This window comes from Diadema antillarum, unplaced genomic scaffold, assembly GCF_040938485.1.
Source record: "Diadema antillarum isolate AM-2024a unplaced genomic scaffold, OU_Dant_1.0 scf00000202, whole genome shotgun sequence".
Classification (NCBI taxonomy): Eukaryota; Metazoa; Echinodermata; class Echinoidea; order Diadematoida; family Diadematidae; genus Diadema; species Diadema antillarum.
This window is the reverse complement of record NW_027271091.1, coordinates 394,119-408,266: the sequence shown is the minus strand read 5'-3', so window position 1 is coordinate 408,266 and position 14,148 is coordinate 394,119. Positions and strand designations below refer to the sequence as shown.

The 14,148-nt window shown below is 35.7% G+C and overlaps 1 protein-coding gene across 1 annotated transcript in view; it reads right to left on the bottom strand.

Moving 5' to 3' along the window:
- The window catches only part of LOC139723898 (uncharacterized), a 30,378-nt gene that overhangs the window by 11,944 nt on the left and 4,286 nt on the right, over nucleotides 1-14,148 (bottom strand). Inside the window, exons 4-10 of the mRNA XM_071635102.1 lie at nucleotides 13,267-13,516; nucleotides 12,488-12,582; nucleotides 11,535-11,721; nucleotides 10,984-11,092; nucleotides 9,686-9,736; nucleotides 6,404-6,702; nucleotides 5,242-5,369 (exon numbers count right to left, since the gene is read on the bottom strand). Of these exons, the coding sequence (XP_071491203.1) occupies nucleotides 5,242-5,369; nucleotides 6,404-6,702; nucleotides 9,686-9,736; nucleotides 10,984-11,092; nucleotides 11,535-11,721; nucleotides 12,488-12,582; nucleotides 13,267-13,516 (1,119 nt within the window). The remainder of the gene's footprint in view (nucleotides 1-5,241; nucleotides 5,370-6,403; nucleotides 6,703-9,685; nucleotides 9,737-10,983; nucleotides 11,093-11,534; nucleotides 11,722-12,487; nucleotides 12,583-13,266; nucleotides 13,517-14,148) is intronic.

Here is a 14,148-nt window from a genome sequence, read left to right as displayed (position 1 = left end):
GGATAATATTGAGCTTAAACAACAGAGATACGAGCAAATGAATGTCAGAAACAGTACCTCAAAAAAATTAATTCCACTTTTTAGATTTCAGATGATGATATGATGACGTCATAATGTAATTAGGGAAATATTGATACTTGAAACGTTATTTTCAATTCATATGCTTGTGTAATATGCAATAAAAACATAGGGTCACCTGACGTTTTAAAGAGCTATGGCGAAATAAACAAAGACATGTTTTTTCACTATATTTGCACATAGACGCGCACACGAAATTTCAACTTTGACGCCAGCGCATTCCTTTGTTATAGGTCAAAATTGATCGGAAATCAATGGATATTGTTACTTAATGTATCAGGAATCCAAATCTGTCAAAAAATGTGCATTTTCATGTTGCTTACGCGCACTGCGCGCGGAAATGCGCGGACGGACGCGAACGCGCGGAACGCTTAAAATTGTCTGAAACTTCGAGATTTCCCATTGGGAAGTCGTTTTAAGCATTTAAAAACTTTGACGCGCGCTAATGCGCGCGTAATGAAGTCCTAAGTAATTAGCATTAAAAAGTAAGATAGAGCGTGACCTGAACTTTATGTCCAACGAAAATGATACAGAAACGACCTTCAGTTATGAAGTTATGATCGATCATGTAACATGGTCCAAAAATCACAAAATGGCGCCTAGATGACGTCATAGATATGTTACTGTCATGAAAACCTTATTGTGGCTAGATATTGTCATGAGACATGTTGACTGAAAATGTCATGTTATGCCGTCATGTCAATGTTGAGATATTCACGACACAAAATGTGCCAGAAAGAAAGAAGAATAAAAAGAAAGAAAGGAAGATTTTGACAAACACAATAGGTGATACGCTAGAAGCGTATCACCTAATAAAGAGAGATTTTGACAATCACAATAGGTGATACGCTGATAGCGTATCACCTAATAAATATTGCAAGGCATACCTTTCATCGGCTGCGTTTTCGAAAACATAAAAGGTGTTATTGTCATATAATATGAAATCATTCTTTTGTTTACAGAAATCCAGAAAATTCTTTATGGACAAGGTGGTCTATAACGTCAGTTCTTATCATCAGGATAAAAAGAGTTCATTTAGGTCTACATGGATCTATAAACTCTTCTCACTCAAGAACAATCTACTGCAGTGCAAATGAAAGTGGACTAAGTTGTTAAAGACACGAATAACAATCGTCAATCGTATTGTATAATGTACACATAAACTAGTATTACACAAACATGGCATATTCGCACGCATATGTTGTTGTGTTTTAAAGAAAGAAGAGAGAGGAAAAAAATGGGGCCCTTTACAACAAATAATTTGCCCCGACAATACTAACGTAAAACAAACATAATGAATCGTAGAGATACTTCTTTTTTATTGAATTATTTCTTTATTTAAGAAAATGTTTATACATAACCAGGTCAATTATCCCTTTAGATAATTGCAGGTATATATCGAAAGTTACAAATCACAATTTTAAGAACATGCTATACAAATAAGATCCGTGAGGTTAATGCGCCAATATCAACAATACTATTTAACACTAACAATCAATATAACATGTATATCAATTCTATAAACCAATAAAAAAATATATATCGGACATTTATGAAAACTTCCTACTCCGGACTGACCAATAATCAGTCGGTGTTCTACATTCTTTTTTCTGATTTCGTTTTACACAAAATCAAAAAACTTCATTAACTTTCCAAATGAGAAAATATCCGTGGTCCTAAACCTGAAATGGCCCTCCTTTCAGTGTAATCTACTTCCATATTGCATATACCAATATGGTATATTACTCTAATACGCTTCCAATTAACAAATATTTTGCAGGCTTTAGGGAAAGACCGATGGACTGACAGTGGGAGTTGAATTCTGATATATAACAAGAATATATATATATATATATATATATATATATATATGTATATAATGAACAAGAAAACTAAATGTACCATGACGTCTCCACGAGGGAGCTCATAACATCTCCACGAGGGAGCGTTATATTATACATTGCATCATCATGCACACATTTTCGTGAAACTTCCTTGGCCACGTACTTGAGCGCTATATCTTTGATTGCGACGCGGGAAGGAGTTATAGGTAGGCAGTTGGATGTACAAAACGTGATCGTGAGATAGCCAAGCACGCAACAGACACAGCTACACAATACTACACAACCCAAGTCAACTTCTTCCCAACTCAATAATCCGCAAATAATCAAGTCTCAAGTATTTCGAATGAGGTTGAATATATATTGCATCATTCATTTTCGTTCTCTTCTTGTATGTTCCTCACTTTATTGAAACAGCATCAAACAGGTGCACTGCCATTCGGTATCGTTTCAATATGAACTTTGTCCGTTTCTTCAAATGAACTTTCAAAATGATAACATCCAAACTCAGTTTGATAACAGCAAAGTGTCTGTTTGAGCCTGCAGTGCAATTAAGGTGAGGGATGTAAGCAAACACTTCAGGCGGGAAACCACAAGTACAAAGCCCCTTGACAAATAAATTATTAATGTGGATTTAAAGGTCAAGTGCAGAGCAGTTGGATCTGGTGCAAGAATTAGTGTTTATGCTTCGTCACTCTCTGTGCTATAGTATACTGATACTACTGGGTAAGGCCTATGTCGATAAGAATTGGTACGGTTTTTTTTTTTAACAAAGTGAGCTGAAGCGTGCAAGTTAAGCATATTCCAGTGTTCGAATACGCACAAATCCTCAATGCCTCAGAGTGAAATAATGTGACCCTGCACCACAAAACAAACAAAAAGTTGCCTGACATGAATTCTTAGTTTAGACCATATTCTAAAAGAGCAGACTTTAAGCTTTAAAATGATGTATAACTCAAATCAAATGGACTCTCCTAACCTATCTAAATATTGGAAAGAAAGCACAAACTCAGGAAAAGTGTGAACTGAAAAAAGAGGCTCTGAAGTACAGTGTCTATTCAAGCGCTTAATCTTTACCAAACCGTGCTGGCTGTGCGATGAATCGGACAAAAAACAGGAAGTAAACCACCCGAGTAACAACAATGAAGGGATTATCAGATTAAACGGAAATTAGGCATGCCTCATTAACACATTCTGTCCATAATTAATGCCAACTTTCAAAGCAGTAGCACTATCCTTTCAAAAGTTATTAGAGTTGAAAGTGAAGAGTATGTGCAAGGCTTTTCAGAAATGAAAAAGGTACTCTAAAGACACTCCTAAGGACACTATTCTACCAAAAATGTTCGAGATAAACTGCTAAAAAAACAAACTTTCCAGCCCGTTTTATGATACCAAATTTTAGCATAATGTAAAAGAAGACTTGCTCTTTCAGAAAATATGAAAAAGTCAAGATCAGCTAAATTGACCCATTTCACTTATTTTTGACAGTCCTCACGCAAAATCAGTGTGTGCGACTTTTTGTTCGTTTTGTGATGCACGGTCACATATAGGGATTTAAGACTGCTGATATTTTTAATTTATTGCTTTATTTTCAATTTCTTATATATATCTAATCTAAGCCCTTCCAAGAAATTATTTGAATAATCCTGCTTGAACATTTTACACTTTGCAAGCCTTTCCTTGAATCACCACTTGGGCAAATCTTGGTCAGCTTTACAGACACCATTTCCACATGTAATGATGACTGAAAATTGCATAAAGATTCATTCATTCGTGCAAGTGTATGGCACAATGTGCCTGATTGATACAGTTTGCTTTGTCACCGTGCATCACAAAACCAGCAAAAAGTCGCACGCACCGATTCTGTGTTTGGACTGGAAATAGGTAAAATGGGTTAACCCAACCAATGTTGAGTTTTTCATATTTTCCAAAAGAGCAAGTCTTCTAGATTATACTAAAGATTAGGATCATGAAACGAACAGGAGCTTTTAGCAGTTTTTTCTCGAACACTTTTTGGTGGAATCGTATGATTAGGTGTTTCTCATAGAGTCCTCTTCTTCATTTCTTAAGAACCTTGTCTATACACTACACTGTAAAAACATCGGTGTTAGATTTAACACCACAGGTGTTAAATCTAACACCGATCAAACTTCAATAAAGGACCACGCAGACAGGTGTTAAAAATGCGCTGTGATGGTGTTGAAAAGTGTTCACCTGACACTTCGTGGTGTTAATTTGACACTGTACCTGGTGTTATTTTGACACTGTACTGGTGTTAATTCAAAAATGACACCACATGGTGTTGATTTCATATTTGTTGGTGTTAATATCAATGGTTTAACACCCGTCCAGCTTCAATAAGAGACCACACCAGCTGGTGTTACTTTGATGTAAATTCATTTTCACATTTTTTCAAAAATCTAGTATTTTAATGTAAAATTCTTGATCGTCTTGTTTAAATCAAAAATCAACAAGAAGTGCAGTTACTAGGAAACTCTTCAAAAAACAGTTTAAAATTTGGAAATGACACCCGGAGGTGTGAATTTAACACCATAAATGAGCACCGAAAATTTAACACCAGCTCGGTGTTCATTATTTAACACCGGACTTTTTGCAGTGTACACTTTCGACTCCAATAACTTTGGAAAGAATGGTGTTACTGTTTTAAAATTGAAAATAACTATCTACGGAATGTGTTAATAAAATATATTAAATTTCAACTCAATTTGATAATCGCTTCATTGTTGTTGCTCCTGCGGTTAACGTTTCGTTTTTTGTTTCATTCATTGCACAGCTAGCACGGCTTGGTAAAGATTAAGCGCTTGAATAGACCCTGTACTTCAGAGCCTCTTTTTTCAGCTCACACTTTCCAGAGTGTGTGCTTTCTTTTCAATATCTGATGGATTAGAAGAGTCCATTTGCATTGAGTTATGTATCATTTTACAGCTTAAAGCCTGCTCTTTTAGAATCTGCTCTTTAACTACAAATCCTGATCTAGCGACTTTTGTTGGTTTTTGAAGCAGGTAACAATTGCAAGTCACCGTGAATAGGTTAACTATTGTTGGTAACTTGTGTGGCATATCTACTAGATGACCCGAACGATTACAAATTCAACCAAGTAAAAGGTTTCTCTGGCAGTTGACATCAACTTATTACGGACTTTATTCTTCTGTTAACCACAGACTGATAGGAAAGCCACATCTATACTGATAAAATTTATGAATGTAAACCAGTGGTAGCCCCATGTGTATGATAGTATTAAAAAGAAATGCATAGTTGATTCGCTATTTGTTTGATATAGTACACTATGAAAGATACTCACGTCCAAAGATGTTAACATATCGACCCCGTCCAGGAAGGGGGAGAGTTGCGTTATGTGTTTGCCTTCCATCTGCGATGCGTCTCCGTCAAAGTTAACCAGCAGCGTTATTTGTTGCAACCATGTGGTACCTTTAGAGGGATGGTATAGATTTTGTTGAAATGGATATTCAAGTTTTAAGTTTTGGGAAATAATTACAAACAATTCATGTGAAATATTAAGAAGAATACAATTCTAGAAGAATTGAAAGTTTATTTGATGAAAATCGGCTTTGAAATGGCTCAGATATTGAAAAACACAATTGTCGGAACAAAAGGTGTGGGTACAACCATTTATCAGGACCAAATAGTCGACTATGTGAACACACTGTGAACACGCTGTGGGAAATGTATTCTTTCCAGCAGGGATGTTACACAATACCGCACTATCTTTTCTCGAAAGAGTAAGTTCAAACGCATGAAACAAGATACAAGACACATGTACAACTACATTTTACATGCAACTTAGTAATTCCATTAAAATAATACAAATGGTTGTCAGTCAATATCATTACAGTATCCTAACAACAAATAAACCTTGCTTTATGAGACCATGTGACACACTTTAATGATCCTTGACATCGTTTTTTTCTGCGAAAATCATAATGATTACTCCATTCATCTAAACCAAATTGTAAATTTGGTAGAATTGCATTATGGAAGAGAAATTTCATTCACTGCGTCAAAATTCTGAATCAGATGGTCGCAGGTGGATACGCAATGTTCCCCCCCCCCCACCCTCTCTCTCTCTCTCTCTCCAAAAGATGAACTATTTACAGACAATGGAACTATCTTGGAAAAAAATATATAACTAAATCAGTGAAGTGTCCGATTAGAAGATCAGCTAATAATCAGATTCAAATCTACATCACACACGAAGACATTTAATTCTTAACGAACACATGTTATCAATGGTGCTATTGTAGTCATTAACTGCAACTTCATTGTTGTATGAATATAGATATTGTTTTGCAACAGAATTGCCAATCATTAAACTATCTTCCTTAATATCTGCACAATCTGCTGCGGTGTTTCTCATCTTTTGAACATACAATATACATGAGATGTGTTTGATCAATGATAGCCGTTTGACTATTAGGATGGTAGCAAAAATACACCTTCTTCACCTGATTTTGGATACGTAATGATGAACGTATCGTCTGGTCTGACCTCAAAATTTTCCAAGGCTTTCATACAGCGTAAAGACATGAAATTTGGCATGACGACACCTCGGTACTCGTAACATGAGTCTCTCACGCTTTTGGGAACGTCGCAAGAAAAGGCAGATCCGCTGTTCCCCTGCGTTTTCCCTGACAGTAAAAAAAAGAAGTATGAATGACGACGTACTAATAAGTAATGTAATTTGAATAAAAGACACATTATTGCACTGTTACGGGAGGCGACAAACGTAGAACGCTTCACATTTCTTCATTTCTCCAGTAGGAAACTACCTTTTGTATAGCACAACTTGCTAACGTCCATAATGTGGACCATGTCGAACTTAATTATAGCAAATGTTTGTGTCCAAACTGAGTCCAAGGAAAGGTGTTGTTTTTTTTTTTAAAGAGAACTTTTACATTCTATACCGAAAGAAGGTCAGCATTACTTGAATATTCTGTCAAAGGATGGAAGTACTGAAATGGTACTGAGCTCAGGATCTCATGTTTAGAAGTCATTACCCTGTTCGCTTTTCTGCAGATAATCTATCCAATGGACCGAGAAGTAAACTTGTTTTCGTTATTTCCTAAAATTATCTCAGATGTAAAATGTATACAGTATGACACTAATAAGCCCTTAAAAATCATTTGTTGTAACGCATATGTTTTAGACTCAAGCATATTCCCCCCCCCCCCAAAAAAAAGGACTACTAATAATCGTTAAGATTGCAATTATCTCTATAGGGTGAATTGATTCTATTAGCTTTTATTCCAATTTTTCCTCTAATTCAGAGTACCCGTTGTCACAGATCTCTGTGGACATTTAGGTATATAGCTGGTTCCACATACTTATTCTTGTCTTTGGTTTTCATAAACGACTGCGTTTCACAATGAATAGCATTAAGCTTTGATTGCCGAGAGTCAAATCCGCTGGCGTACCTTCCTCAAATCGCACATTTCTGAGATTTTCTATTAAATCATAAGATTTTACCACAATACATATTAAGGCCTATATATGTATATGTACATACATTTTTTTAATGTAAAACTTTTTTTATATGACAGAGGCTTGTAGTTTGCATGTTGAAAACACGAATTCCGAGGATTCAATGAATGCCGGTGTCGATCTGTCACTTACCTGCTGTTTACATAGTTCTTTTTATGTACTTTTGAACTGGGCTTAAACGGTAGGTCTACCCAGAGAGTATATAGATCACACAATGTCATGCATACTCTACAGCTAAACAGCAACACATTCGAGTAATCTGATTCAGGACTTTATTCATGTTGGTTTTTATTTACTACTGCGAGCAATTTAAAGCAATTCAAGAATCTTCTCGACACATTATCAGAGTACAACAAAAGATATGTGCTTAAAGATTTAGATTTTACTTTGTGTATTAGGCATACCTTGCGAACCGCTTGAAGCCATGTTGATGATTCTCTATGGAACTGGTGTGCTCTCTACTCTCCGCCGAGTTTGAGTATTGAAGACGAAAAATAGTGTAAATATCATTTACCATCGACGCATAATGTGTTTCCTTGACCTTTGGACGAGGTTTAAAGCCAATAAACAAACGTGGTGGAGTGTAATATGGTTCATGGAGTGATGAAACAAGTTAGTTCTGAGGTTTGCAATCTTCTTTATGCACCTCAGTGGAACAATCTCCTTTGAATAATTTTGTTTCTTGCGGTAGATGTCTTTATCGATTATTAGCATCATCATGGCATATCATGCTCGCTTTCAAACTTGCCAACCAACAATGATGCGATTATAACAACGTCAGTGTTTTTGCTATGACATATTAAAACTGTTTGTTTGTCTGTGACTACGTGATCAAGGGATCTACGAACTAATCAAGTTATCAATGAGACAGACAAAAAGAAAAGAAAAGAAATATTCCACATTCACAACACACGACCTTCTCTCTCCCTTTTTTGTTTCCTTCGCATTCCCCATGTTCTGAGGACGATTTGGATTGATGGTGCTATAATTATTATTAACAGCCCGTCTTATGTACTTTTTAACGATTTCTCCCCTAAAATCATGTCGGTATGTCAACATTGTCGTGTCAATGACTCCTGAAGAAATAGATCTTTATCAATCCAACAAACGTTTCCTTGCATACAATACAGAGGAAGAGGCTTTTATAGTTGACAGCCCTATCACCGGTTTGTCAGCCCGCTTAACTGTACGTAGGTCATCTTGTTGTCTATTGATAGAATTATCCTTGCAAGCCGTAGGCCCCTTTACTTAAGTTATCTCAGTACGACTTTCTGTACGCGCCTAAGAAGATTCCTATTCCACCTACATCATCAATTCCCCCTTTTTTATACCTCAGTCTCCTCTTCTTAATTTTTGTTCCAATAAATTAGTGAGTGGATTTCCAATTATAGGCTTGCCCCCCCCCCTCCACTTCCTGTGGACTATAATACTTGCCACCGCGACATGATACACAACTTCCCGTGGAGTCTTTAAAGCATTTTTATAAACATCGCCACCGATGCTAAAATACATTCATCGAAAATGTTACAAATTATGATTGATATGGCAACAATTAGTGCTGAATGAAAAAAAAAAAAAAATCTGTCAACAGGTATATTGATGGAATGAGAACTTATCAATAATTACGAATTGATTAAATAGTATCGATAAAAAGTCATCTTTAAACCAAGGCAAACACACACACACACACACACACACATGGTAAATAGTGTTATTTATAATTTGTGATTGGTCATGTTGATACCACGTGACGTTTATACGTTTTGTTATAATGCACGATAAATATAACTTTATTGTCTACATTTGTGCACTACTGCACAGGTATGGAGTGCAGTGACATCACCATGCTGTTACATATATTCTGCGCATACTTGACTTTTTTACTTTATTTCAAGTTGTGACAAACAAAGCAAATCAAGGTATTAAAATGAAATAATCTCGAAAAATGCATTCCTTAATCGTATGTTATGTACTTCGTTGTATTTTTGTTTTAGTGTAATTTCCATATCACGTTAGACCACATTACACAAATGATCGTTTTTTTTTCTATATCTCTCTACTACACAAATGTAAGAAGATTATGGTACTAACAATTTGTAAATGCGCATAACAAAGCATGGTTAAATAATTGTGTCTAGCCATTGTCAAACATGAAGTCATTTTCACGAATCTTACATCGTGTACAAGATAAGTGGACGTAAATAGAGATTTTAACAAGGCACGAAGATTTACTTCTGTTATCCCACATTGAATCATGTATAACAACTATACTAGAGGTATGTCTGATGAAATCGAAACTAAACACGGAAGCAAAAATGAAACATAAGAAACATACATGTTTCCAGTCTGTAGGGTGTGTGATACACAATTGTATCATCTTTTCCCCCCTTAAGTTTATCTCAGTGTTTTCCACAAAAACAAACAAACAAAAAATCATATATCTATTTATATGATGTACACATAATTGTGAAAAGAAAGCTATTGTACAGTCTAATTATACGAACTGGCTACCTCACTTTTTTAAAGAGCAATATATGAATGTCGGATTTTCCGATATTTATTTCATGATAGGAAGAGTTCCTTCCAAAAAGGTGCGAAATAAACTTTCATGGTACATGTATGAGGGGAAAAACAATCGCATGCTTCTTATTGTTTTCATGCAATAACTTTACATTCCGTAGGAGTACCTTATAATGGAAAATGGAAAATGTAGTTTGGAAAACTTTGAGAATTTATAATCTTTTTGGGGAAAAAATCTTCACGGTAATGTATGTATGTTATTTTAGTGGCTATTATTTTTCTCTGACTCTTGTGCCTTTCTGGGGAAAACACGTTATCCCAAAAGTAGTTTTATATTCCAATAAAAAAGAAAACATTTAAAAAAAATCATTCGAGATAGAATCATCATATTTTTTTCACAAAAAAAAAATGAGTCCCGATTTTCTTCCTCTCACAAGAATTTCAGTACAAGTGTAACTGCATGGGACTACTTAAAACGTATACTTTTTTGTTTCATTTTGTATAAAAGGAATAACATGACGAAATATGGATTATACGCCGTTTGGAAAAGTACTCATCATACGTATCAAAGGAACATCAAATGACTTCTATGCATCATTTTAAAGCTAAAACTCTGTTCAAAATCTCTTTCAAAAGTATAGATACATTGTATTGACTTACAAAAGAAGTATTTCAGTATATGGCGATCATTCGCTGGTTTTTGTGATGCAAAGACATATCACTACACACCAGTGAGACAGGACAGAGCACGACGTGTGACATAGATTAATGTTTGTCTATCAATGACTTTTGAGAATTAATGGTCACAGTATATAAATGTTTTCCCTAATTAAAACTTTGAAAACATTATTTCCAGGTATGTTCCAGCAACCAGAAATTATATTCTGAGTTTAAGTATTAATCCTCATTCATGTTAATGATACTTATATACTTCCATAAAAAGAACTTCATAATTTGTGACTACAGTATATGATTATGTAGATAGTTTGTTTGCTAAGATTATACTGATGCTTCCGCGGAGTACTATTCAAACTGAAACTCTAGTCCAGAGCCGGCCATTTCCTTCGTGTAGAGTTCATCAAAACGACGGTTCTGATCTTCAGAAAAGTAATTTTTCCAGTCTCCAATTGCGCCTAACGAACGGTGGAAAGATGTAAATAAAAAGCAGATACGAGGAATGTTCGAATGACATAAAAAACACTTCATGTTGAACGATGGGATATGATTCGAAATCAGGTACTAAAGTAGGCATGAAGGTGAGTTTTGTCTATAAATAGAAAATGTTACCCTGTATTACAAACTACCAAACAGTCGAATGGGTTGATATGCAGAAGTCCCGAATATATTTGTTTATTAACTTCAGGTTATTTTTGGTTTCGGGAGTTTCCAAACGAAATTACCGCTTATCCACTCAATTTCATAAAATACAAGAATTAATAGACAAGGTGTCATTGCAATGTCTGGATAATGCTGAATATGTGTCATTAAGTTTCCAACGTCCTCTATGTGTCATTCATTTCAAGTCATTTACGGTATTTGTTGTAGTCATCAGCATAAATCCACTCACTGCCCGACCTTTTCTCATAAATGAAGTGCCTTGTTTTTTCGCATCTTCGCTCAATATCAGAATGGAGTCAGGGTTCGAACTCTTGCTTTTCTTCATCGCGCTGAAAGTGGAGCCCTCAACAATGCGATTGATGACGTCATCAGAGAGGGACTTTCCCATGAATCGGGCTACCTGCTTTACTGTATCAGTCGGATCCTACAAGTGAGAACAGCAAATACGAATGGGATTCGTCAAACACATGTGTTTTATTGACTGAGAATAGCTTCCAGAAACAATAAGATAGCAGATTAATAAAAAAAACGACTTTTGATAATTATTATTTTTTTTTGGGGGGGGGGAGGGTCATACATGACGCTAAAACACTGTTGAGTAGAAAATTATGTCATTCCAAGACAAGAAGTGCAATAAAGAATGACACGGAATATTTCAATTTACAAATGACAATCTCTACAAATATTCTCTCTCCCTACAGAAAGTATACTCTCCCTTATTATAAATTGTCCATGACGTCAACAAATATCTAAATATTCTTTGTACCCATAAATTTTCAGTCACACCAAATGCCTTTGGGCGCCAGGATGACCATGTTGGCGTAAAGTTTGGAAGTGCAGAAGTAATTGCTTGAATATGGAGGAACAATGACAGCTGATCTTGTCAGCAGGGCTTAAGTATGGGCCAATTAAACCTTTTTGGAACTCACTGCCAGCGCCTATGTGCTGATGATGTTACAATTGATATTCCTGTTTAGTAAAAACACATTGAAATCCCCAAATCTTGTCCTGTTTCAGAGAAACTTGATCCGTTTGTTTGACACCACTGTCTTCATCAAGGCAATTTGGCTACAGAGAGGAGGCTTATTTTTTCTTCTCTCAAAATTTCGGAAGAATTGGTCCACGGAGTCAAATATTGATTAAGGGGGTCGAAATGCAATCATGAATCATAAAAAGTATAAAAACCAGACCTTCTTCATGTCCTCATACTTAAGGAAGAGTACGTTGGGATGGTTCCGCCTTCTCCACCAAGGCAGGACGTTCTCAAACCATGATCCTTGTGGCGCTGAAAATTTTAAGGAACGTCAAAATCAACTGATATTGCTGTTTTCACGTAATGATGCATGTTGTAATACATAAAACTATATCCTATCCAGAAGATACAAAAGATAACACTGTACGTCTTTGACTGCGCAATCTATGCACCCGAAGGCGACGAAAACTTTCTTAAAAACCTGGTACAAAATCTTCACTCTCACCTAGGTGTATCGTAGAGTCTCCATTTTTGTTTAAACTGGTTCACACTCTTCACTTTCAACTCTTATAATTTTTGAATGCATAATGCTACTGCTTTGAACGTTTGTATTAACCATAGCTAGAATGTGCTTATAGAGCATGGTCAATTACAACCTAGTCTAATAATTTCTTCATAGTTTATGCTGAGGAGTGTCACATCTTGTTTTTGTCCCTTTCATTGCACAACTAGTACGGCTTGGTAAGATTGAATGCTTGAAGAGACCCTATACTTTTGAGCCTCTTTTCTCAGCCACTTTTCCAGAGTTGCGTTTTCTTTTTGATATTTAGATTAGGAACGTCCAATTGTATTGAGTTATACATCATTTTAAAGCATGAAGTCTGCTCTTTCAGAATTTGTTCTTAACTGAAAATCCATGTCTGGCGACTTTTTGTTAGTTTTGTGGTGCAGGGTCACATTTATTATTTGCATTAACAGACCAGATGCCTCACGTACCTCTTCCAGCGATAAACTCCTCAAAGAAGATATCCCACGACTCGTATGAAGGCAGATCCAAGACATGAAGGCAGAAATGGTAATACGACACCGCGGTATCCTTGGGATTGCGTCCTATGTAGATGACCTTTGCCTCGGGATCATCTGTTCTGATACCCAGGGGCAGCCAGTCCGAAAGGCAGTGGGTCTTTAACACTCGTGGGGATGGCATGTCTTTCGCATAGTCAGCCATCGGTGGCGCTGTGTTAAACTTGGTAAAGATATGAACATTTCGGTTTGAGAGATGCATTTAGACATGCAAACCCAAGCTTGTAAATCTCTAATCCTGATAATAACGCACCAATATTTCAGTTATACGAGTTTTTTGCCTTTTTCTCCAATACATTCTTGAATGAAAAAAAAAAAGAATTTTAACAGGAGGCACACATTTAAAACTTCTTTCAAGTACAATAACTATAAGGAACACGTTGCATTTTGTAAGAGTAGTTTAAATTATAATCAAAATTAACATTAGAATTGTTTAAGTGCATTTGATAAGAATTGGAGTAAATCTTACACAATTACAATGAATGGATTTCGCGAGAAGGTGGCTCATACTCTATTCATTTCATTTCATTTCATTTCAATTCAATTCAATTCAATTCAATTCAATTCAATTCAATTCAATTCAATTCAGTTATTTTCATTCTTCTTTTTCCCCCCAACAAAACATAACACAGAGTAAATCAACATACAGCCTTAATATATCTACGTTAAAAAGTCTTACACCGTTTGTTTTAAAGTGTCTTTGTATTTGTTTGTTTCTTTGCGGGTTTTTTTTTGTCTTTTATAGTAACGTTATTCAAAAGTATTTCATGTATGCTTATAGGTCTTACATAAATA